This window comes from Diabrotica virgifera, chromosome 3 (genome assembly GCF_917563875.1).
Source record: "Diabrotica virgifera virgifera chromosome 3, PGI_DIABVI_V3a".
Taxonomy (NCBI): Eukaryota; Metazoa; Arthropoda; class Insecta; order Coleoptera; family Chrysomelidae; genus Diabrotica; species Diabrotica virgifera.
The window spans coordinates 181,008,780-181,036,061 of NC_065445.1; the positions used below are offsets into that span (position 1 = coordinate 181,008,780).

The window sequence follows — 27,282 nt, forward strand, 5'->3', positions numbered from 1 at the left end:
TAATATTTTTTTATTGGTACTTGATGTTCCATGTCTATCTGTTCCAAGTTAAAGAGACGTTATTGAGGTCCTCCACACGAAAAATAATGTCATTAATTGTTTGTGATTAAGGTTTCATGAAACTGGTGACGTTGCTCAACGTCATAGAGGCCATACAAGGATATCCAATCAGAATAAAGACCGGTTTCTTAGGTTGCATGCTTTGCGAGATCTCACTATAACTGCATCACAATTATAAATGAGGCTGCAAGAGACCCATCAGGTGTTTGTAAGTTGCCAAAATATTAGAAGTCAACTGCATGAAGTAGGTTTAAATGCTAGTTGGCCTGTGAGAGCGCCTGTGTTATCCAGAGGAAATCGCGCTCATCGACTTCAGTGAGCACAAGAACACGCCAATTGGGTTAGACGTGAGTAGGACTCTACTTTGTTTACAGATGAGTCCCGATTTGGATTTGCACCAGATACGAGGCGAACAAGAATTTGGAGACGATCTGGCAATACTGAATGATTGATCATCGTGCAGGAGGTTCATAGACAGAAAGGCGGCAGTATAATGGTATGAGGTGGCATCACTCTTGGTGGAAGAATCAATCTCGTTTGTCTGGAATGGTTTCTAAATGCAACAGACTACCGCGATATTATTCTTGAACCTATTGTTGTACCCTTTACGTAACAAGCTGTTTCTCAATTTCAATTATTGCACGACAATGCGCGTCCACATACTGCCAGGGTCTTACAAACATTCCTAAAAGATAATGAAATTGAAGTTTTATTATGGCCTGCACAACCGCCAGATTTAAACCCAATTGAGCATGTATGGGACATATTGGGCAGATGCATTTTACAATAAAATATTGCGTTCAATACAAGACACCAATTATTTGATGGCCTTTCAATGGAGTGGAGCAGAATACCGCAGCAAGACACTGACCTTCTGATCATGAGTTAGCCTAACAGATGTAAGGTAGTTATCAATAACCGTGGAGGTCATACACTACACTAACTTAACCTAAAGACTACTTTGTTGGAAGTTGAGGGGCAACAAATTAGTTTTTTATTTTTCTTTGTTGCCAATTTTTGACTTATGGAGTTCCCTCTTAATTTTTTTAAGATATATTACGATAATTCTAAGAAAAAAATGTTTATTCTATATTTAGGACCCTTGTCTATAACTTGTTTTTTAAATATTTGAAATAAATTATTTGAAAACCTTCTGTAATCTCGCATTTTGTTTGTGCCCCCTAGATTATTTTGATGTGTGTATGTAGGTACTGATAATTTGTTAGCAAATATATTTATTTAGATTTTCTACTAATTATCACGGGAAAAGCAACTTCGCTGCGATAAGCTACATTTCATAAACAATGACGTAACTATTAACGGTATTTTAAATTTTTGGTATTTTAGGTCTGGATCCCGCGTATAAAAAAAAAGTTGATTATTAGCAAGCTGAAAATATTTGTTAATAGCTTAAGGGTGTCTAGTCGGACAAACTTTGATACATGGGAACACTGGAACAGGGGCAGTTTTAATTGTGGAACAGGTTAAAAATTTGGAACGGTCCGACAGAAGAGACTTAAACTCTTCGAACAGAGATTAAACTCTCATGCAAAAATCAGACTGCTATTTATCACCAAATGGGCGTTTTAATGAGTGGAACATGTAGAATATGTCAAATGACAGGAATTATGACAAGTGATAAATAGCAGTCTGATTTTTGCATGAGAGTTAAATCTCTGTTCGGAGAGTTTAAGTCTGTTCTGTCGGACAAAATAAATGTGCTGTTTTCGTGGTGTGACCGTTCCAAATTTTTAACCTGTTCCACAATTAAAACTGCCCCTGTTCCAGTGTTCCCATATATCAAAGTTTATCCGGCTAGACACCCTTAAGCTATTAACAAATTTTCAGCTTGCTATTAATCAACTTTTTTTTTTCATACGCGGGATCCAGACCTATTTTACTTTAAGTTTTAAAATTAGTATATTATTTAAATATAAATACGATAAAACTGTTTAAAATATATTTATTTCGTTGAAATCATGATAATAGAAATATACAATATCCTTTCGTGCGTACAAAGAACACACACTCTTTTTTCATTAAAAGGATGTAATTAAGTAAGTGTTAAGTAAGTGTTAACGTTTTTTACGATTGGCGATAAGATTTTGTATGCACCACGTCAGTAAAGACTCTTTATCGAACTCGTCTCTTATTCGCCTTGCTCGCTACGCTCGCTGGGCTCATAATATCAGACTCGTTCGATAAAGAGTCACTTTACTGACTTGGTACATAAATAACTATTATCTTACTCATTCATAGTGACAATTATTCAGACATATTATATTATACATTTTAAAGTACATAGATAACTTTATAGGCATGGATATAAAGCACTAAAATCTCCTAAACTTCTAACTTTTTTAAAGTAAGACGGATCATTACGAAACCTTTTGCATTCGATTCGGGAGAGCTTCAGGAAAAAGATTGGCCTATTGGCATGAGGGACAAATGAAAATTGCATTGTTTTAGGCGGAAAATGCATTTTCCAAAGTGCACCTCAGTGTTAAAAAAAATAAAAATTCACAACTCGGATATTAATCATGGAAATGAGTTCAATTTTTATACTCGGGATATTTTTGAGGACGGTGAACTCGAATATTGGATCGGTGAAACTGTAAGAGGTACATGGTGCCCGGTATTCCGGTATTCACGTCGTCTCCTAAAGTTTTATGGAAATTCATTATGGAAATTACTAAAACTTTTTATCCCGAGGTTTTTGAGGTAGCTGGACACGAACATTGCTGCGGCGATGCTGAACGAGATATGTAGTGCCCGGCATGTACGTCATCTCCTGGAGTTTTATGAAAATTCGTTATGAAAATACAGTAGAGCGTCGATAATCAAAACCCTGGTAATCCGAACGTTCGCTAATCCGAACGCAAAAAAAATATTAAATTAAAAAATATGAGCGCGGACCGAATTTTTGGACTTAATATGACATTATAGACAAGACGAAAACGACGGGTTCGTTGGGAAAAATATTCCCATGAGATTTTTTTGCATAATTATATTCGTGAGACATCCCAGAATAAGGTTCAAAAAGTCGCCCACGTGAAAAGTGGGCCAATTTTTTTTTAACAGTTTTTTTTTAATCAAATTGCAAAAATCAATATTTTTGGCTCGGACAATTTTTTTGTAAGTTTTTTGGACCATTCTGGATAAAAAAGGTCTCTTATAATTTTTCTCTAAAGTTGATCGTTTTCGAGTTATAAGCAATTTAAAATTGAAAAAAAAAACGAAAAATCGCGATTTTCAAGGCTTAATAACTCGGTTAAAAGTTATTATTATGAAAGTCAGAAAATGATTAAATCAAAGTTTACTGCCCCCTACAAGATCCGGAAGAAATTTTTGTCATTATTTTATTACTAAGCTGTTGTTTTTAAGTAATAATATTGGGCGCCATGCACGTGGTAGCCGGCCGTAAATGCTGAGTGCGAGAGAGATGCCACTCCGGCAGTCCAATTGTGCATCTTACTTGCACTCACATGCCGTCACTTACGGCCGTCTACCAGGTGCATGGCGCTCAATATTATTACTAAAAAATAACAGCTTAGTAATAAAATAATGACAAAAATTTCTTTGGGATCTTGTAGGGGGGGGGCATTAAACTTTGATTTAGTCACTTTCTGACTTTCATAATATTAACTTTTAACCGAGTTATTAAGCCTTGAAAATCGACATTTTTCGTTTTTTTTTTAATTTTAAATTGCTTATAACTCGAAAATGATCAACTTTAGAGAAAAATTATGAGAGACCTTTTTTATCCAGAATGATCCAAAAACCTACAAAAAAATTGTCCGGGCCAAAAATATTGATTTTCGCAATTTGATTAAAAAAAATTGTTAAAAAAAATTTGGCCCACTTTTCACGTGGGCGACTTCTTGGACCTTATTCTGGGATGTCTCACGAATGTAATTATGCAAAAAAAATCTCATGGGAATATTTTTCCCAACGAACTCGCCGTTTTCGCCTTGTCTAATATGGGCAAAAGATGATCGCAGATTTTTGTTTTGTTTATGCAGAAATACATACAATATATTTGTTTATTATGCAGGCGTTTTATTCCTTGTAACTAAAACGTACGTACATATGTACATATTATCTACTACGTTTATGAGCTTTGTATGTATTTTGAACATATGTTCGTTAATCGGTACAATTTGATAATCCGAACTACCCCTGTACCAATTAGTTCGGATTATCGACGCTCTACTGAAGTTGAAATTTATTATCTTGGACTTTTTGAGATCACCGGACACGAATATTGCATCGAAGATGCTGTATGAGATGCCGATATCTACATAATCTCCTGGAGTTTTTTGAAAATTACCATTTACTAGTTACCTCGTACAGCATCGCCGAAGCAATATTCGTTTTCAGCCACCTCAAAACCCTCGGGATAACAAGTTTCAATGCTTTTCATAACGTATTTTCAAAAAAACTCCAGAGGATGACGTAGATACCGGGCACTAACTACCTCTTACAGCATCTTCGATTCAATATTCGTATTCAGAGACCTGAAAAATGCCGAGATATAAAATTTCAACTGTTTTCACAACGAATTTTCATGGACTTAACTCCGGGTTGTAGATACCGAGCACCTGGTACATCTTAGGTCTATTTCATACTTTACGACTTCGGTCGTCACGACAAACGGTCGTAACGACAGTTTGTGGTACATTCCATTAGTCCAATACAGCAATGTACGGAGCCTTTCACACAGGACGACCACTACTACCTGTCGTGCCGTTGCTCTTCGGCTGTCGTCCGATGTCACTGCAATGGACGACGGTTGTGTCGTGCCGTGCTATCAGTGAACCACGGGCATAAATCAGTGCTTCCATACTTAACGACAGTTAGTCGTGTAAAACCAGTGAATCCAGTGGCACCTACCTACATAATGGCAGACAATATAGATGGGGAATTCTTACTTACATAGATAAAATACATATACTCCATCTAATTTACTTACCGTTGCACGTCATCCGCGTCATAGTCCGTGACGTCACATGATACCAACACGAAATATTTAGGCGGTAGGTGTGTTCTTTTTTAGAATCACTTTGCCGAGTACACACAATATTTAACGATTTCTATTAAAATTAACTTAAAGAAATACACAATAATATGTTTCATGTAATTTGTATAAATCGATTATAAAGCGCTTTTATGAAGCACATTTGTTCGGCATACACACTGTAACTTTAATCGAACGAAGGTGATATTTTGGCATAAATTGGTAACATTTATTTGACAGTTGCGGTGATGACACTTCATATTTGTTTTTATTCTTTACTATAAGTATTTGTTTCTTTATATTTACTGTTTTTATTATGTACTTTAACGTAAGATTATAACTTAATTCTTGTTTTCTATTTCTAAAGTTTTTATTTATTTACATTGAATATTAATTTGTTTTGCTGTATAATCCACTTCCTCAAAAATTATGTGATGTATGATTTAAAATGAATTTAAGAATTTTTTGTAATTGGGCAACAATGTCAACTTAGATCTCAACGTAGATAATGACGTGCAACGGTAAGTAAATTAGACGGACTGTAGGTAAGCATCTGGTTGGTATTATATTATTGTGAGGACAAAAATTTCAGCATTAACAATGTTTATTACTTTTTCAAAGTGCCGAAGAATAGACCCTATTATAAAATGCATTATTATCAATGAACCCTATTATAAAAATTAAATCATAAATGTTTAATCGGGAATATCTAAAATTTCTTGTTAATATTTTAAAGATTGTTTTATTGCACAGTTTAGTGTCCAGTTACATAAACGTAGATACAGTAGGAAAAATGAAAGTATACCAATGAACGAACATATTACAGGTAAAACACGCTGTATTTTCCTGTCACCGTGTCACACAAAAAATTGGCCAGCGCAAGTACATGTAATAATTATTTTTACATGTACTTGCACTGGACAATTTTCTTTGTGACACGGTGACAGGAAAATACAGCGTGTTTTATATGTTCGTTCATGGGTATTCTTTCATTTTTCCGACTGTATATATTCGTGTTTTATTAATGTATTTAAATATGTATAGATCTTAATATTATCGGTATATTAAATAATCTAAAATCAGTTTTTTTTTCTAAAATCTTTTAAATATTGAAAGATGCAAATTGAGCCCTATAACAATAAATTGTTCACTATTTGAATTGTATTTATTAACAAAATAGGTATATATTTTTTTATACAACATACTGCTACTGAACTGGGACAACAATCCTTAAAGCAAGCATTTAATTTAATAAGCTGGGATTACCAAAGATAATCAGGGCGAACAAAAACAAAATTTATGTAATTTAATGTTTTGTATTTTGATAACTTGTATGAAGAAAAATTTGGAAGTACACCGCAAGAAAGGCTGAGAGAAATAAATGCCATGGGGGAACAATTAATGGAGATTTCAAGAGAAGAACTGGTAGAAGCGATACGAAAATTAAAGGTAGGTAAAGCTCCAGGGGAGGATGAAATTGCGCCAGAAATGATCAAATACTTAATAGAGAAAGGGAAAGACTGGCTGTGGACAATATGCAAAGATGCATGGAAGGAGAAAAGGGTCCCAAAAGATTAGGAAATCAATTTAATACTACTAATATATAAGAAGGGCGAGGAAACTCTTTGTCGCTCACATGCGGAAATAATAATTAAAAAATTTATTTTGGTCATTTCTTAAATCTCCAAAAAGTGTATGATATAAACTTACTTCTTCTCTTTTTCCATTGACTGGATGCACCCAATGTAGGCGATTACGTCTCTGTCTTTTTTTACGGCGATAAATGAACCATAAAACCAAAATTTTTGCCCGATTCATTCTGCGCCTTGTGCTCTCTACGACAATAAGATGAATACTGTCGTTAAGTGTGAAAGTCCGATGAGCACGACAAACGGTCGTACGACCGTTTGTCGTGACGACCAAAGTCGTAAAGTATGAAAGAGGCGTTACAGCTTCGTCGATCCGATATTCGTGTTCAGCGACCTCAAAAACCTCGAGATAACAGGTTTGAATGATTTTCGTAACGAATGTTGATAACAAATTTTCATAACAAATAATTCAAAAGCTTACTATGCAATAATAAGACGCAGAAGAATTATTATCAATGGGTTGCCCAGAAATAGATACACGGAACGTAAGTGACCCATGACTGCTGCAGATCGCAGTGGAACATAACCTCCAGCTAGATAATAAATAACTCTTTAAAAATATCCCGGTAGAAAATGAATATTAGTAAGTCCAGACGATGTCACTATTAATGAAACACATTTCATATCATATATATATATATATATATATATATACTCCGTCTAATATACTTACCGTTTCACGTCATCCGCGTCATCAGCCCGTGACGTCACATGATACCAACAAGAAATATTTAGGCGGTAGGTGTGTTCTGTTTTAGAATCATTTTGCCGAGTACACTGGAATTACAGTCACTAGACATATTTTATTATGTACGCGTAGAAATAATATCTGAAGATTTCTATTAATGTTAACTTAAAGAAATACACAATAATATGTTTCATTTAATTTATATAAATGGATTATAAAGCGTTTTTATGAAGCACATTTGTTCGGAACACACTGTAACTGTAATCTAACGAAGGTGATATTTTGGTATAAATTGGTAACATGTATTTGACAGTTGCGATGATGACAATTCATATTTGTTTTTATTCTTTACTATAAGTATTTGTTTTATTATAATTATTGTTTTTATTATTTACTTTGCCGTAAGATTATAACTTAATTCTTTTTTTCTATTTCTAAAGTTTTTATTTATTTACATTGAATATTAATTTGTTTTGTTATATTATAATCCATTTCCGCAAAAATTATGTGATATATTTGATTTAAAATGAATTGAAGAATTTTTTGTAATTGGGCAACAATGTAAACTTAGATCTCTGACGTAGATAATGACGTGCAACGGTAAGTATATTAGACGGACTGTAGTCAAAAATAAATAGTTAAAGACTTGAGTGTGTTGAATAAGTTTTTAATAGATAGAGTTGATAGGGTGGTAGAAAAGGTAGGGACGAAATGTAACGAAACTTTTAACAAAGAAGCTAAAAAAGTAGATATCCCCAGAAAATACTTTTTCGCAGAATACGTGAGGGATGGCCTTCAAGGCCTAGAGTAAAGTGCACAGACCTGTAGAAAACTACTTAACAGATAGTAAGTAGTCTGAAAGAGGTTTACTATAATGTCTAGAAATATTTTATTATAAACAAAATATTAAAACCTCTAATGACATAATTTCAATACAAAAGAGGTAAAATATTTTGGAAAACGAAATCATATCGACCAAAAAAATATAGCACAAGGGTGAACAATCAACTATTTTCAATGGGAAATAAGCCACAATTTTAACAAAAAAATGATTTTATTAACGTTTTGACGCCCAAGTCGGGTGTCGTTGTCAAAATACAAAATAATACTTATTTAATAATAAATAATAATACAGTATTATTTTGTATTTTGACAACGACACCCGACTTGGGCGTCGAAACGTTAATAAAATCATTTTTTTGGTAAAATTGTGGCTTATTTCCCATGAAAATAGTTGATTATAAAAATGCCACAAGGAAATAACTACAGAAGAACATGGTGAATAATATCTAAGCAAAGAAAAATAAAAATGAATGAGCAAATATATACAAAAATGCAATACAAGAACTATTTGGGAGTAATAGAATAGAATAAAAACTTTAAAGTATTGGGTAAAGGTTTAGCACAGGGGTCGACAAAGTAGGGCTCCGGAGCCGAATGTGGCTCTTTGGCTCCTTAGGTGCGGCTCTGGCACAAATATGCATGGAAAGCACAATACTATGTTCCTTTAAAAAAAATTGGTAGGAAAAACATTACATCTGATTCAGATAAATTAGCTTTTTTCAAACTTACAAACTTTAGCATTTGTCAAAAATCCTCTTAATGCTTCAATAGAGTTAAAATTTTCTCCTTTTGAAATTGGCACTAATAGCTTTGATATACAATTTCTGGATTTAAAAAAACAAGGAGGTATGGTGCTCTAATCGCGAACTAGTCTGGGCTGATTATCGGAGAATAGGCCATTTTTGGAAAAAGTTATTTACCAGCAATTTTATTGCTTAAATCGAATTATAAGATCCTATATATTAATAATATAGGTATGCAAAGTCCTCAGATAGTGTGCTACTTTTTTTATAAACAAAATGGCGCCCGAAAATCTTGTTTTTTTCAATTATTGCTCTATAACTCCGAAGATTTTAATTTTACAACAAAAAATCTCAAATAAAAATTCACCGTGATTAAATTCTGCATAGAGACGTGTTTTTCCCCATCTGCTCCGATGAAAATTTTCCTCGGAAAATGCGGGTTTTCCCAACAAAATCTTTAATTTTCAAATAAACTTTTAGATAAGTAATTATCTACCAATATTTAAATAATTTGGTGACTTAAAAGCCATCTTAGTTTAGATTATAGTTCCAGAAGCTGATGCAAATTAAACGAATATTTTAGCAACAATTCAATTGTTAATTAATAATTTACGGTCGCAATAATAACCAAAATAATTATGATACACTGATCAAACTTTGAAATCTTATAAACATGAGATGCCTTTTTAACATTTTGTCGACAAAATATAATTTTTTTATTTTTTTGCATAATCTTTAAATGTTTAAAAAAATAGTTATAAACAAATTAACGTTTCTCAGAAAGTTTTTATTATATTGTAATTTTAAAAAATAGCTGAAATGCGCATTTCAAATATCTTGAAAATGAATGCTTTAAAACTTTTTTGCAACCATTTACAAAAAAGTTATGAAACAGCAAAGTAAACATACGATTACTACGGTGTTTATATATTTTTTTAATTCTTTCAAAGCGTAGAAGTGAGTATAATGTATAAGCTAATTATTTACAAAAAAATATCGATTATCAATTTAATGATTATATTTTAATTAAAAATTATAAATATATTTTTTGTAATTTACACGCGCGAAAGTAGAATAATACAGCACTGTAGCTGAAATTTTCACTCGGAGCGACGACCGGCCGCGCGAGACGTACACTTTTATAAATAATATATGCTGCGTGTCAGTCGCTTCGAGTGAACATTTTAGCTCCGCCTCTGTATCAGGCCTACTTTTGCGCTAAAAATTACAAAAAAAAGTATTTTTAATCTTTGATTAAAATATAACCATTGCACTAATTTTGACATTCTTTGTGAGTAATTAGATTGTACCATAGACTCACTTTTAAGCTTTGAAACAATTAAAACAAATTATAAACAACGGAGATTTCGTATATTTACTTTGCTGTTTCATAACTTTTTTGCAAATGGTTGGAAAACATTTTTAAAGCATTCATTTTCAAGACCTATGAAATACGCATTTTAAGTATTTTGTAAAATTAGAATATAATAAACAATTTCTGAGAAATGTTAATTTTTTATAACAATTTTTTTTAAACATTTAAAGATTATGCAAAAAAATTAAAAATTTATATTTTGTCGACAAAATATTAAATAGGCATCACACCTTTATAACCTTTCTAAGTTTGATCAATGTCTCATGATTATTTTGGTTGTTATTGCCACTGTAAATTTTTAATCAACAATTGAATTGTTGCTAAAATATTCGTTTCATTTTCACCGGCTTCTGAATTTATAATCTATAACAAGAAAGCTTTTATTTCACCAAGCTATATAATTATTGATAAATAATTATTGGCCCAAAAAATTTATTTGAAAATTCGAGATTTTGTTGGGAAAACCCACATTTTCCGAGGAAAATTTTCGTCGGAGCAAATCGAAAAAAACATGATTCTATGTAGTATTAAATTGGGGTGAATTTTTATTTGAGTGTTTTTGGTGTAAAGTTAAAATTTTCGGAGTTATAGAGCAATAATTGAAAAAAATACGATTTGTCGGCGCCATTTTGTTTATAAAAAAAGTAGCACACTATCTGCGGATTTTGCATACCTATATTAATAATATATAGGATCTTATAATTCGATTCCAGTAATAAAATTGCTGGTAAATAACCTTTTTTTGTACTTTACTAATTAGACCAGCGTATTATAACTCTTTTTTTTTTCAAAATTTAAAGATTACGTAAAAAAAAGAAAAATTTATATTTTGTCGATAAAATATTAAATAAGCATCTCATCTTTATAATCTTTATAAGTTTGATCAATGTATCATGATTATTTTGGTTATTATTGCGATCGTAAATTGTTTATTAACAATTGAATTGTTGCTAAAATATTCGTTTAATTTTCACCGGCTTCTGGAATTACAATCTATACCAAGAAAGCTTTGATGTCACTAAGTTATTTAATTATTGATTAATATTTACTTACCTAAAACTTTATTTGAAAATTAGAGTTTTTGTTAGGAAAACCCGCATTTTCCGAGGAAAATTTTCGTCGGAAAAACTTATCTCTATGCAGAATTTAATTGCTGTGAATTTTTGTTTGGGTGTTTTTGTTGTAAAGTTAAAATCTTCGGAGTTATAGAGAAATAATTGAAAAAAATATGATTTGTCTGCGCCATTTTGTTTATAAAAAAAGTAGCACACTATCTGCGGACTTTGCATAACTATATTATTAATATATAGGATCTTATAATTCGATTCCAGCAATAAAATTGCTGGTAAATAACTTTTCCATGAATTTTGCTAATTAGCCCAGAGTAAACGTCTTTGTGTTGAATTGGAAATATTGGAGAAGAAAAAATATTCACAACACAAGAAGTGGTCTGCTTTGAATGACCTGGAAAAGGAAGACATGATCATTTTCAACGCTTGGAATAATATTCCTGATTCTTATGATCAGCTAAAATAGCTCACGTTTGCTGTTCTTTCCCTTTTCGGTTCTACATATCAACATTTAAAAAAAAAATTGGATTTTGCGCCAAAAATTTTGTAAAAATTAGTGTTGTAGGAAATAAAACCCTACAAAACGAAAGAAAATAGAAGTTTCTACGATGATTAGAAACGAAGATATCGCCAAAAAACGAAAAGACACATTTTCATTTTTTGGGGGATTATGGATGGGGCTAGGGGTTTAAACATTTTTTTGGTCGAATACTTTTTGATGTAGTGGTTTTGGTGAAGTGAACATTTGGTTCTTTTATTTTTGGAATATCGCTGGGAGCATTTTTCACTATCTTAACCGACTGACTAGACCCTTTAGCTTTATTTAGCGTAATAAAAGTTTGCTGAACAAGCAGATTTGGCTCCCAATTTTTTTTTAAATTGTTGTAATGTTCATATTTGGCTCTTTGGCTAAAAAGTTTGCCGACCACTGGTTTAGCAGAACAAAATGGAAAAGAGAAATGGTACCAGAAGAGAAATCGATGCCAGCATGGCAAAAGGGAATGAAACATTAAATAGTTTAAGAGCCTTAATGAATTCAAAATACGTTTCTAGACAAAGCAAACTCCCGATATTTAAAACGGTAATTGTATCCGTAGTAAACTGTGCCTGCGAGGCAAGGAAACAGGAGACGGATAGGAGAGAAGAACCAATAATTAGCGACTTTGTACAAAGGACCTACGTACCATCACCAGATTCGTCGTGTCACAAAGAATTAGATGGCTGGGACATGTAGAAAAATGGCATTGAACAGAATTCCAAAATTAGTTATGACCAGAAAACTAATCGGTCCCAAAAGAAACGAGGTCGATTAATAAAATGAAGAAAGACCTTAAACACTTGAAGGTGAGGGACTGGAAAAGAAAAGCACAAAACAGAAGACAATGAAGAAATATTGTTCATCAGGTCCTGAGATCGGGAGTAGCTAAGAATTCTGCTCATACTTAAGTTTTGAGTTTTGTTAAAAGAAAATAATATTATTGTAACTAGTTAATCTTATGATTCTATTTTATAAAAATGCCTTAACGGTCTGTTGTGCATATAAATAAATAAATAAATAAGTTTATAAAAAGTAGATTTGTAAAAATCAGTCAAGACCATAAAAAATGAGACACAGCAAAGGTAAAAGGCTAACGGTAAATTACTGGTAAAAAATATTAATATTTACTTATTACTTACCAGAAAAATATTTTTGATAAAAAGTTTGCCGATATTTGAGGTGATGGATTGTTGTGTTTTTTGGTAGAATCCATTATTAAAGGAAACAATGTCTACCTAAGAATTCTTCTGAATTTAAATTTGAAGCACTATCTAGAACAGCGTGTAAGCACTTTTCGCAAGTTTTATGGCTACGATAACACTGAATACTGAATTCGTATTCGGTATTTTACATGGTGAAGCCAAAATTGTTAACGCGAGAACGGAAAAACTCATTAGTAGGCAATTTTGTACCGATAATTATGTTAAAATTATGTAAAAAATTTTCAGCAAGTATTCTGTAGTTTTTATTTATTTATCGGTAAATAAGTAAATAAGTAAAAGTAATAAATACAAATAAGAATAACTGTATGACTTGAAATTTATTTATAATAATATTTATCTCATACCTAAGAGAGAACGTTTCGATTCAATAACAAAATCATTAATTTTTAGCAACAGAATGACTATACTATACAGGGTGTAACAAAAATACAGGTCATAAATTAAATCACATATTCTGGGACCAAAAATAGTTCGATTGAACCTAACTTACCTTAGTAAAAATGTGCACCTAAAAAAAGTTACAGCCCTTTGAAGTTACAAAATAAAAATCGATTTTTTTCAATAGATCGAACACTGTTTGAGGTTTCTTATTGAAAACGGACATGTGACTTTCTTACGGAACATCTGAAAAAAAAATTATAGTGAAATTTTTGTACCCCATAAAAATTTTATGGGGGTTTTGTTCCCTTAAACCCCCCCCCCAAACTTTTGTGTACGTTCCAATTAAATTATCATTGTGGCACAATTAGTTAAACGCACTGTTTTTAAAAGATTTTTGCCTCTTAGTACTTTTTCGAAAAGTTAGGTTTTTTTTAGATATTTTGAATATTTTGTCAAATCCACCACATATTTGTGTACTGTTAAGTACAATTTTAGAGACTTGGTAATAATATGAAAATGTATTTATAAATTACAGTTTGAGGTATACTTTGAACCATATTAAAAAAGAAGCCACATCCCGATAAAAGATAAAAGGTGCCTTATCTGAAAAGTACTAAGAGGCAAAAAAGTTTTAAAACCATTGTGTTTAACTAATGGTACTACAAAAATAATTTAATTGGGACGCACATAAAAGTTTGGGGGGGTTTAAGGGAACAAAACCCCCATAACATTTTTATGGACTGCACAAATTTCAATGTAATTTCTTTTTAGGATGTTCATGCCATTAGAATGCCACATGTCCATTTTCATTAAAAAATCTTTAATAGTTTTCGATATATCGGAAAAAATCGATTTTCATTTTGTAACTTCAAAGGGCTGTAACTTTTTTGTGTGCATATTTGTACTAATGTAAGTTAGGTTCAATCGAACTATTTTTGGTCCCAAAATATGTGATTTAATTTATGACCTATATTTTTGTTACACCCTGTATATCTAAAGCATCCTATGGGCCCCATTCACGTTGAAATCTGTGTCGATACATGTCGCAAGTATCAGTATCGCGATACAAATCTCAGTGTATTTGGCTGTCTCAGTATGGCTGTAAGGCCGTAAGGGCCGGTATTTCCAACGTCACTTAAGCCAAAGCTTACTTTAAGCCTTTGCTTAAGCTTAGATGCCTGTATTTCCACTTCATTTTGAGGCTTAAGCCTAGGCTTAAACCAAATAATTTTAAGCTCGCGCGGGAGTTGGTTTAAGCCTTTGCTTAAAATTTGTTTTCTGTTTTTTGAGGTTATTTCTATATATTATTAATTAAAGAGTTGTTTTGAAAAGCAACTTTTAAGCAATAACGTTAGTATTGGATTATTAAATAATAATCTATTAGAAAAAGACTAAGTTTTGACTCTAATGGCATATAGCATATTCCACCAGAATGAAAACAATGGGAACCTTCTCTGGTTACACCTCCGAGGCTTCTACAATTTGCAAGCCATACGGATGCTGAGACTAAGGAAGATGAGGGAATTCTACAATTTACAATTCACGTCCCATCTGCTCAGCGCGGTAAAGTTCCAACGAGACTGGTTCCCTTCATACTCCACACAGAGTAAATGTAAATAAAAAATGAATAACCATTTTCAATTTCGTTGCAAAACGAAAATACAGCCGAACCATATTCCAGTCCAATCAGAGAGTGCTGCAAGCACCTCTACCGGTTTTGAAACTTATTAGTCTCTCATCAGGAGGCACATATGCTGCTCTCCCTGATCCAACCAAAACAAACCCCAGCGTGCAGTCCCGAATTGCAACGAACGAAATGGCATAGATGCCCTAGCGGCAACTGCTAGCAAAAGACTAAGTTTTCACTCTAATGGCATATAGCATATTCCACCAGAATGAAAACAATGGGAACCTTCTCTGGTTACACCTCCGAGGCTTCTACAATTTGCAAGCCATACGGATGCTGAGACTAAGGAAGATGAGGGAATTCTACAATTTACAATTCACGTCCCATCTGCTCAGCGCGGTAAAGTTCCAACGAGACTGGTTCCCTTCATACTCCACACAGAGTAAATGTAAATAAAAAATGAATAACCATTTTCAATTTCGTTGCAAAACGAAAATACAGCCGAACCATATTCCAGTCCAATCAGAGAGTGCTGCAAGCACCTCTACCGGTTTCGAAACTTATTAGTCTCTCATCAGGAGGCACATATGCTGCTCTCCCTGATCCAACCAAAACAAACCCCAGCGTGCAGTCCCGAATTGCAACGAACGAAATGGCATAGATGCCCTAGCGGCAACTGCTAGCAAAAGACTAAGTTTTCACTCTAATGGCATATAGCATATTCCACCAGAATGAAAACAATGGGAACCTTCTCTGGTTACACCTCCGAGGCTTCTACAATTTGCAAGCCATACGGATGCTGAGACTAAGGAAGATGAGGGAATTCTACAATTTACAATTCACGTCCCATCTGCTCAGCGCGGTAAAGTTCCAACGAGACTGGTTCCCTTCATACTCCACACAGAGTAAATGTAAATAAAAAATGAATAACCATTTTCAATTTCGTTGCAAAACGAAAATACAGCCGAACCATATTCCAGTCCAATCAGAGAGTGCTGCAAGCACCTCTACCGGTTTCGAAACTTATTAGTCTCTCATCAGGAGGCACATATGCTGCTCTCCCTGATCCAACCAAAACAAACCCCAGCGTGCAGTCCCGAATTGCAACGAACGAAATGGCATAGATGCCCTAGCGGCAACTGCTAGCAAAAGACTAAGTTTTCACTCTAATGGCATATAGCATATTCCACCAGAATGAAAACAATGGGAACCTTCTCTGGTTACACCTCCGAGGCTTCTACAATTTGCAAGCCATACGGATGCTGAGACTAAGGAAGATGAGGGAATTCTACAATTTACAATTCACGTCCCATCTGCTCAGCGCGGTAAAGTTCCAACGAGACTGGTTCCCTTCATACTCCACACAGAGTAAATGTAAATAAAAAATGAATAACCATTTTCAATTTCGTTGCAAAACGAAAATACAGCCGAACCATATTCCAGTCCAATCAGAGAGTGCTGCAAGCACCTCTACCGGTTTCGAAACTTATTAGTCTCTCATCAGGAGGCACATATGCTGCTCTCCCTGATCCAACCAAAACAAACCCCAGCGTGCAGTCCCGAATTGCAACGAACGAAATGGCATAGATGCCCTAGCAGTTGCCGCATTAGAGTGAAAACTTAGTCTTTTGCTAGCAGTTGCCGCTAGGGCATCTATGCCATTTCGTTCGTTGCAATTCGGGACTGCACGCTGGGGTTTGTTTTGGTTGGATCAGGGAGAGCAGCATATGTGCCTCCTGATGAGAGACTAATAAGTTTCGAAACCGGTAGAGGTGCTTGCAGCACTCTCTGATTGGACTGGAATATGGTTCGGCTGTATTTTCGTTTTGCAACGAAATTGAAAATGGTTATTCATTTTTTAATAATCTATTAATTTATTAATCGTAAATAAGATTATTAAAATTCTTACTACTTTTGGAAGGTGTAGGCACATGAAAATTGTTTATTTCTACAATGCTTGGTAGGTATATTTATTTTACAAAAAATAAACTTACATTCCAATTTGACATTATAAGGAATATATCCAATAAACAAAATTACAAAGACGGATCTATTGCTTATGCAAAATAACAATAAAAATATAACCAGAGAAATATGGACAATAAACTAAAAACACATGTACCATGTACACAAAATTGATACAGATAAAAAAGATAAAATTAAATGTCAACAGTAGTGGTTTTTACCTCAGAACAGTTAGCTCTGGCACTTTGACGTATTCAGAGGTACCAAACCAATTAACTTTACAGCTGAGCATCAGTTTAGTTAAGAGAATGATGGAAATACGGCACCCAGCTAGCTTAAGCTTCTCCTTAACTTTTGACACAGGCTTAGCTAAGCAAAAGCTTAAGTAGCTATTGAAATACCGGCCCTAAAACTAGAACTTTAGTGTTTCACCCAAAGTTGGGTATTGGGGTACTTAACAAACCCTCAAAATTTGAGACCGATCCATTAATTGGCTTAAGAGTTATTCTAATTGTTTATCCCAGCAATAACATAAGACAGAAAATAATGAAGATAGGGCAATTCTGCGCATGACAAATGAAAGTAGAAAACTGATGCTATCAAAATGTACTAAAAAAAGATAAAAATTATCTAATATAGTCAAAAATCCTAATGCCAAATTTGTGAAATTTTGTAGTTCATAAACATTTCATAACTTTAAAAATATTGTTCGTAGAAAAAATCATTTTGCATATTAGAAAAGCTGGTATTTTACACGAATTTTTAAAAATGTAGTTCATTTGGTGACTAGTCGTGGTTAAGTCAAGGAGGAACTGGGAGCCGACAAATGCATGAGTTCAAAAACTAAAAAAGGCAACTTAAAACTATTATCATTTTCTATATCTCGGGATCTACTGAATATATTTTGATCGTTCTTTTTTAATGTGTATGTAATTTTTCTGTACATAAAAAACATGCAATTTGTCTAGATATTTATTAATTAATAAACAGTCTAATTTGTTTAAACAACTTTTGAAAAAATATTTTTTTCCCAAAAATCCATGATTTTAATCATATTATCGTTACTAATCATATCACAGAAAAAGTCAAGGTATACTTTAATAAATAAATTATCTTCAATAAATAATTATCTGATAAAAATCATTTATTTATTAAAATGTATTTTAACTTTTTCTATGATCATTAATAATACTATGATTAAAAAAATAGATTTTTGAAAAACAAATATTTTTTCAAGAATTGTTTAAACAACTTAGACTGTTTATTAATAAATTTATAAACAAATTGCAAATTTGTAATGTACGTAGAAATTACATACAAATTAAAAAAGAAAGATCAAAATCCATTGAGTTGATCCGGAGATACAGAAAATTATATTCGTTTGAAATTGCTTTTTCGATATTCTAACTCGGTGGATTTGTAGGTTCCAGTAGTAACCGTTTGAACTACATTTTTGAAAAATCGTAGAAGGGGCTGTGAAGGTACAACGTTTGTGTAAATTTTTGAAGAAAAAAATACAAGTCCCATTCTTTAAAATTGCATTAATGAGATTCCTTAATTATTATAAACCAATTAGCTGTGAATTACAAAAAAACATATGGCTAACTTTGCCCCAAATGAACCCAGGCTAAATTCTTTTATTTGAAAATTCGTGTGAAAATACTATCTTTTCGAATATATAAAAATATTGTTTCTACGGATAACATTTTTAAAGTTATTCTAAATGTTTATAAACAACAAAATTTTAAAAATTTGGCATTAGGATTTTTGACTATATTAATTATTTTTTTTATCTTTTTTTAATATATTTTGATACTATCACCCTTCTACTTTTATTTGGAATACTCAGAATTGCCATATCTTCATTATTTTCTGTCTTATCTTATTGCAAAATAAAAGTCTCTGGAATAAACACATAGAATAACTCTTAAACTAATTAATGGATCGATCTCAAATTTTGAAGGTTTGTTAAATACGCCAATACCCAACTTTGGGTGAAACACTAAAGTTCTAAGGTAGTTTTGGTAAAAGTTATTAACAGATAACGATTTTCACTTATTTTGCAGTTTGCGTAGCAACAAATGAACTTTTTAACTTTCAAAAATCGGCATTTTGAAGTTTTTCAATGTTCTAAGAAACTGAATTTTGCAATTGTATGTCAACTATTAAGCTTTTGAATGGAGTGCAAAAAATGGAAAAAATCGCGATTTTTGCACTAAATTGTTAATAATTAAAAAACGGGCGCGAACTCTAGGCACGAAACAGGTAGGTCTTCTTCTTATAGGTATACAATAACTAAAAAAGTAGTCAGCTACCTGGATCTTTGAGTGTCCCGAGAAAATCCTTATTATCCAGGACTATATCGTGAAATTGGTCACCGTGTTTATTATTGTACGGCAATGAAGGTGATGCGTGTGTGAACAGACGAAGGTAGAGGAACACGATGAAGACAAACTGGCCAAGACGTACCACAGGGCGTCAAGATGGGCGCTTTTATACTAGTGACTTTGAGAGACTGTTTTCCTACTACACATCACATCGCTTAGGGCTGGTTTCCTTGAAAGCGGCACCGAGAAACTGCGACCGTAGCACTGCGATGAATTACGTCAGATTACGGTGAAAAATTCAAGGTTCTTCACTGCGGCAATGGAATGTGCAAACTCAGCAAGCGGTGGCTTCCAACGCATCCTTGGAAACCACCGCTATTATTATGCATAGTACAGTTTTTTATGACGTCATTCATCGCAGTGTTATGGTCGCAGTTTGTCGACACCGCTTTCGATGAAACCAGCGGTTTATCAATAGTTTAGGGTAGAAGGCATACCTGTTACTACGCGTACGCTATAGGTTTTGGACTGGTTTCATTCTGCCCACAACTAGTGCTTGAATCTGCCACTGTCATCAACGTTTGAATTAAGTGGCAGATTGGCATAATGTAACATTCAGCTATGAATCACGATTATGGTTAGGAATTCATAATATGAGAGGAAGTGGCTCAAGCGCTTCAAAAAATAAAGAAAGGACAAGCGGTAGGACCAGATGATATTCCTGGGGAAGTATGTAGAGCATTGGGAGAGACAGGAACAAGGTGGCTAGCAGGTTTATTTAATAGAATTATGGATGTTGGAAAAATGCCAGATGAATGGAGAAGCAGATGGGCCATTCCACGAATATACGACTGTTTTTGTTTATCGCGACAACGAATATTTTAGTGTGCAACATAACAAGTACGAAAGTAAATGGCGCCAATAATTATTCCAATAAACAACAATGTAATTTGCAATTTACTTTCGTTCTCCTTATTTTGCACAGTAAAATATTCGTTGTCGAAGTAATCCAAAACAGACGTATGTTCGTGGAATAGGGTATATACTAGTAGGTACCCCTCTACAAAAACAAGGGAGATATACAACAATGTACAAACTAAAGAGCTATAAAACTGCTTAGCCACACCATGAAAATATGGGAAAGAGTAATTGACAGACGGGTACGTGAAGAGACCGAAATATCCGAGAATCAGTTTGGCTTTTTGCAGGGCAGATCAACAATAGATGCAGTTTTCATTATACGGTAGTTGATGTAAAAATACAGGAGTAAAGAAACAAACGCTCATATGGTATTCATTGATCTTGAGGAACAACGAATGCATGATCTTGAGAAAGCATATGATATAAATATGATATGATATTGAAAGCACTCAATAAGAAAGGAGTCGCTGGTGAATATGTAAAGATTGTGAGGGATATATATGAGGAAGTAACGACTAGTGTTAGGACAGGTGTGGGAGAGACTGATAAATTTCATGTGAAAGTAGGATTGCACCAGGGCTCGGTGCTTAGTCCGTATTTATTCTCATTAGTTTTGGACCAGATAACAGCGAAATTACAGGGTAACATTCCATGGTGCTTAATGTATGCTGATGATGTCGTGTTAGTAAGAAATAGTGAAAGAGACTTAGAACAAAAACTGGAACAGTGGAGACAAGCTCTGGAGAAAAAAGGTTTAAAACTTAGTAGGACCAAGACAGAGTATTTGCAATGTTCATTTAAAGGTGGAGTTACTACAAATTACATGATATCTTCGGATGGTGAACTGATTGTAAAAAGCAATAGTTCTGGCATCGGTATTACAGAGTAACGGAGTAATAGATGGAGATGCATGCAGTAGAATTAGGGCTGGATGGATGAAGTGGAAGGAAGCGAGTGGTGTGCTGTGTGACAGGAAAGTGAAAATGAAGTTGACGGAAAATTTCTATAAAACAGCCATAAGACCGGCCATGATGTACGGAACGGAATGTTGGGCAGTAAAAAATAAAGAGGAACAACGAATGCATGTGGCGGAAATGAAAATGCTTACATGGATGAGTGGAGTGACAAAGAAGGATAAAATTAGAAATGAGTACATTAGGGGAAGTCTAGGTGTGGCACCAATTGATACCAAAATGAGAGAGCATAGGTTGAGATAGTTTGGTCATGTTCAACGTCGAGACGTTAATCATCCAATACGAAGAGTAGCTGAAGTGCAGATTCCTGGAAGGAGTAGGAGAGGAAGACCAAAGAAGACGTGGGGGGAGACGATTAGGCAGGACATGTTGGTAAAGGGGATTAATATTGATATGACTCAAGATAGAATTGTATGGAGAAATGAAATTAGGGAAGCCGACCCCGCATAGGAACAAGGCAAAGAGAACGATGAATTCATAATATGAACGATATCGGGTTTGCTGTTGAGAGGCATGTCCACATGATAGTTGAAGTAATGGTTTGAGGGTCACCACTTGTGTGACACTTGCTTTTGATGCTATTGATTGTTTGGATCAGTTCAGATTTATCGATTGGATTTATAAAGAATGAATTCGAGACCATTCCTGAATTAGGGAGATAGGAAATGGGATCTTGTTGTGGCAAAATAGTTATTGTTATATTTTTACTCACATTAATGAAGTACTCGTTTAGATTTTCAAAGTTTGGAAGGGCAAATATTTAAGCTGCGTGACTTTTGTTTCGAAGATCGTGTATTATGGACAAAGTTTCTTTTGCAACACTTTTTTTACTATCAAAATTGTCCCAAACGATTTTGATTGTAGGCTTTTTAGCTGATTTGATAAGTTTTTAGGTTACCCTGTACTTGGGGATACATTGAGTGACAGAGAAGTTGGTAGTAAATTTCATGATATAGAGTTGTGAACGCATATTTTTGGCTGATATGCGGAGACCTTAGATATGTAATCATCCTTCGAAGGGACGCCTTTTTATTTTTTGATGTCCTACTCACTGATTTTTAAAGAAACTATCAAAATGCATCAAAGACGACCCCCAAACTACTTTAAAATCTCAAATAAAATGAATCGTTACAGCTACACAACTTGCTTTACTTACATATACTGTATGTATTATTTATCAGATCTATAAGTTGCGTCGGTTCAACAGTGCTTTTTTTTAATAAAATTGGTTTTACAGTAAATTTTTTTTAATTTTTTTTAAAATAGCTTAAAAATTATTATTAGTGGTACCAAAAATCTCGAAGAGTAGGATAATATTGGTTTTGGTTTTCTCAATATTTTTAATTTTTTGTTTTTCTGTAATACAAAAATTGACTAAGATATGGCTGTTCAAAATTGGCATACACTGGTGATTGGTGACTCGTTCAAGCCCTTTCAACTACAGCCCTTTCAAAAATAGGCACTTTCAACCGATGAAACTAACAGATCATATAAATAATTGTTATTTTATACATAAATATTTTATATAATTTTATAATATATTTATTTTATACAATTAAAATAATACTTATTATTACAGATTAATTTCATTTGACTTTTGCGTGACTTTCGCGATTTTTTTTCAAAAAAAAGGGACTAACTTTATTTTGAGCTTTTTTAAACACTTTAAAAATGTTTTAATGGATTATCCCCAAAAAGTGCTTCATTTTTGGTGTTATTTCAAGTTGAAATGTTCGATTTGGAATTTGACGAGTAAAAATGTATTTTTGATGAGTTACAACTTTGCTTTTGCTGAGTCGATAGACTTCATGAGTACACCGCTTGTTTTGCCTTTTTATATGTTTACACATAAAAATACACATTTTCACTCGCAAAAAAATTAAAAGTCTTGACTTAGTTAAAAAATACTATAGAACTAGTCAATTTATGCATATAGTTGCTGAGAATTGGTCAATTTATGCAGTTCTGGACTTATTTTAAACATGTTTTTCTACAACCGTGTTAAAAATGCAATTTTTAGCACTCCATACGAGCGTTAAAAATGCTAATTTAAGGCAGTAGTGCTTTAAAATTTTTATGGCACTGCAGTTCGTATTGACCGTATAGGCAATTTTGACGTAATGTCAAAAAAATATAAAAATGGAATGTCAGTCAAGTTCAAGTAAAATTTTTGTAGATATTGCCCTGTAATTACGTTTGTAGAAAAAATATTGTATGATATGCGTGTTAAAAAGTACATTTTTAAGGCACTCATGTGAATTGCAGAACTCGCTTCGCTCATTCTGCAAACTTTCACATGCGTGCCTTAAACGTGTACTTTTAACACTTATATCATAAATAACTATTTTAACACCCGAGAAGGGGTGACTTTCACTTTCCAAGTAAAAGTATCCAATAACTAGGGTTACCATAATTTATTAAGGCCAAATCCGGACAGGGGTAGTCCAAAGGGTTGTAGAAAATGTAAAATGTGAATTTGACTGTGTTGCTACCTCAACATTGTACATATATGCGAAATGCATATGGCTCAATTAAAAGTACAGCTATTTCGCTACAATATGCAACTACCATCGAAAATCTCTGCCAGTTTAAAGGAGCGTTCAAGGATTACGTAACGCGATTTTTAAAGATTTTTAACCCCCCTCTTATGGGAGTTTAACTATTGTGTAACGAAATTATTGAAGATTTTTGACTTTCCGTCTTTCAAACATGTCTTTCAAATCCGGACTGTCCGGCACTGGCGAAGCGTCCATGTAACCACTGTTACCATTGGTAACAGTCAAAAATCTTGCAAATAAATATTTTATGACGATGAATAATTCCATTTACCTATATTTTTACCAATAGAAATATATTATTACATTATGTGTAAATATTACCTAATTCAGTAAATAGCCAACTACTCATAGACAAACGAAAATATTGGCGAGTTTGTGTGACTCAGTTGCACTTTATTATACTCTGTTACCAGTTTTATTTCTGGTTACAATGATTATACCCTCGTTGTCGCTCGGGACCGGCTAGTGAAAATTTTGAAGCAGCGACGGCGATGGTGCCGGTTAAGCGCGCTGTGTACTGTGTATATCAGTAGCCCTGTTAGCAAATTTAAATTTGGTTACAGTACCTATAAAAAGTGTGCGTGAAGTTAACCATGGATGAGTGTGGTTGCGTAATCCAACTACTTGAAAAGTAATTCTCCTTGTATAAATTTGAAGAAAAAAAATGAGATTATTGAAAATGAAAGACCTATTTTAAACAATTTAAAAAAGAATCAAAAAAGTAGTTCGATATTTTAAATTTAATTGGTATTGGTGCAGTGAAAATCCTTGGTTGTGTGGTTGCAAGAAAAATAGACTGTATTGTTGGCCATGTCTTCTGGTTTCTACAGAAAAAATGGGTGGTCCAGGTTCACGATTTAAATAGTTTTAGAGTTTTAAAAAGCAGACAAAAAAGTTCTCCGTTACCTACATGTAAGTAAACCCATATTTTATAACCATTTTGATTCAGTTTGGCAAAACAAGAATCGAAAGTTCTCTTAACCAAGCTTTTAAATCAAAGATTGCTAAACATAATGAGTTTATTAAAAAATACATGGGTATATCCTTAGCACACTTATGTTTTTTAGCCATGTACCATGTACCATTACCATTTACCGTATGTGTTTTGGCCAAACAAAAATTAGCGTTTCGTAGTCATTTTGAGGGCGACGACTCTGACAATCGAGGTAATTACAGGGAATTGTTAACATTCATTGTCAAGAAAGATCAAAAATTTGGACATCTTGGATTTTAAAGCACCCTAAAATATGTCTGTGTAGATATTGGCATTGAATCCGACCCGGGCCGACCGTCACATGTAACACCGTTGCCGTGTCCTCTATTTTTTCATACTATCACGTTACAATTTTTTGTGATATTATATTTGTGTGTGAAATGTATCATTTTTGTGTATTTTAGGTATGTTCTAATATGTTATGTATATATAGGTTTTTACTTGATTATTTTAAATCATTGTGACGTTTAACTTGCTAGAAACCTTGTAATATTGTGTACCTAATGTGTTAAATGTAAGTAGTTTTGAAACACCAATTAAGTAAAGTTTATTATGTTGTTGTTTTCACCAATTTTGAAAAAATGTGAAAACATTGAATTGTCCACGTCCGTCTGTCCGTCCGTCCGTCTTGTCTGACTGTTTGCAAACTCAACTCCTTCGTCATTATACCAGGTAGAATGACAACTGAGGTGTCAAATGAAAGCTTATCCAAGGATGGTACTAAAGGTGAGAAATTTAACCTAGTCTGTCTGTCCGTCTGTCTGTCCGACCGCGTATATGATTTCTTCGTCACTGTACCAGGTAGAATGACAAATGAGGTGTCAAATGAAAGCTTATAATCCAAGGATGGTACTAAAGATGAGAAGTTTGAAATAGGCTGTTGTCCGCCTGTCCGTCCGACCTGGTATAGTGACGGAGGAGTTATATTCGCGGACAGACAGACAGACGGACAGACAACCTAGGTCTAATTTCTCACCTTTACTACTATCCTTGGATTATAAACTTTCAGTTGACACCTCATTTGTCATTCTACCTGGTATAGTGACGGATGAGTTATACTCGCGGTCGGACGGACAGACAGCCTATGTCAAACTTCTCATCTTTAGTACCATCCTTGTATTATAAGCTTTAATTTGACACCTCATTCGTCATTCTACCTGCTATAGTGACGGATGAGTTATATTCGTGGTTGGACGGACAGGCCGACAGACAACCTATGTCAAATTTCTCACCTTTAGTACCATCCTTGTATTATAAGCTTTCATTTGACACCTCATTTGTCATTCTACCTGCTATAGTGACGGATGAGTTATATTCGTGGTTGGACGGACAGGCGGACAGACAGCATATGTCAAATTTCTCACCTTTAGTACCATCCTTGTATTATGAGCTTTCATTTGACACCTCATTTGTCATTCTACCTGGTATAGTAACGGAGGAGTTATATTCGCGGTCGGACGGACAGGCGGACAGACAACCTATGTCAAATTTCTCACCTTCAGTACTATCCTTAGATTATAAGCTTTCAGTTGACACCTCATTTGTCATTCTACCTGGTATAGTGACGGATGAGTTATACTCGCGGTCGGACGGACAGACAGCCTATGTCAAACTTCTCATCTTTAGTACCATCCTTGTATTATAAGCTTTAATTTGACACCTCATTCGTCATTCTACCTGGTATAGTTACGGAGGAGTTATATTCGCGGTCAGACAGACAGGCCGACAGACAACCTATGTCAAATTTCTCACCTTTAGTACCATCCTTGTATTATAAGCTTTCATTTGACACCTCATTTGTCATTCTACCTGCTATAGTGACGGATGAGTTATATTCGTGGTTGGACGGACAGGCGGACAGACAGCATATGTCAAATTTCTCACCTTTAGTACCATCCTTGTATTATGAGCTTTCATTTGACACCTCATTTGTCATTCTACCTGGTATAGTAACGGAGGAGTTATATTCGCGGTCGGACGGACAGGCGGACAGACAACCTATGTCAAATTTCTCACCTTCAGTACTATCCTTAGATTATAAGCTTTCATTTGACACCTCATTTGTCATTCTACCTGGTATAGTTACGGAGGAGTTATATTCGCGGTCAGACAGACAGACGGACAGACAACCTAGGTCTAATTTCTTACCTTTAGTACTATCCTTGGATTATAAGCTTTAATTTGACACCTCATTTATCATTATACCTAGTATAGTGACGGAGAAGTAAATGTTATTATTCTATTATTCTTGTAGGTATATTTAACATATAGAAAACAGCATGGCAACACTGTGATGCACAAACATAAAAATGCAGCCACATTCAACTGT

General features: G+C 33.9%; 1 protein-coding gene and 1 long non-coding RNA gene across 3 annotated transcripts in view; both read right to left on the reverse strand.

The window, feature by feature from the left end:
* The window catches only part of LOC114332627 (ATP-binding cassette sub-family C member 4-like), a 298,183-nt gene extending 284,870 nt beyond the window's left edge, over positions 1-13,313 (reverse strand). For both annotated transcript variants that reach the window (XM_050645698.1, XM_050645699.1), the window contains exon 1: positions 13,123-13,313. In XM_050645698.1, the coding sequence (XP_050501655.1) occupies positions 13,123-13,196 (74 nt within the window). In that variant the 5' untranslated portion in view covers positions 13,197-13,313. The remainder of the gene's footprint in view (positions 1-13,122) is intronic.
* A 12,527-nt stretch (positions 13,314-25,840) lies between these two features.
* On the reverse strand, positions 25,841-26,968 carry LOC126881424 (uncharacterized). Its single transcript, XR_007696845.1, has 3 exons — positions 26,688-26,968; positions 26,168-26,555; positions 25,841-26,035 (listed from the first exon to the last, which is right to left on the reverse strand). It is a non-coding gene; the product is annotated as an uncharacterized LOC126881424 (long non-coding RNA).
* Between the last annotated feature and the right edge of the window lie 314 nt (positions 26,969-27,282).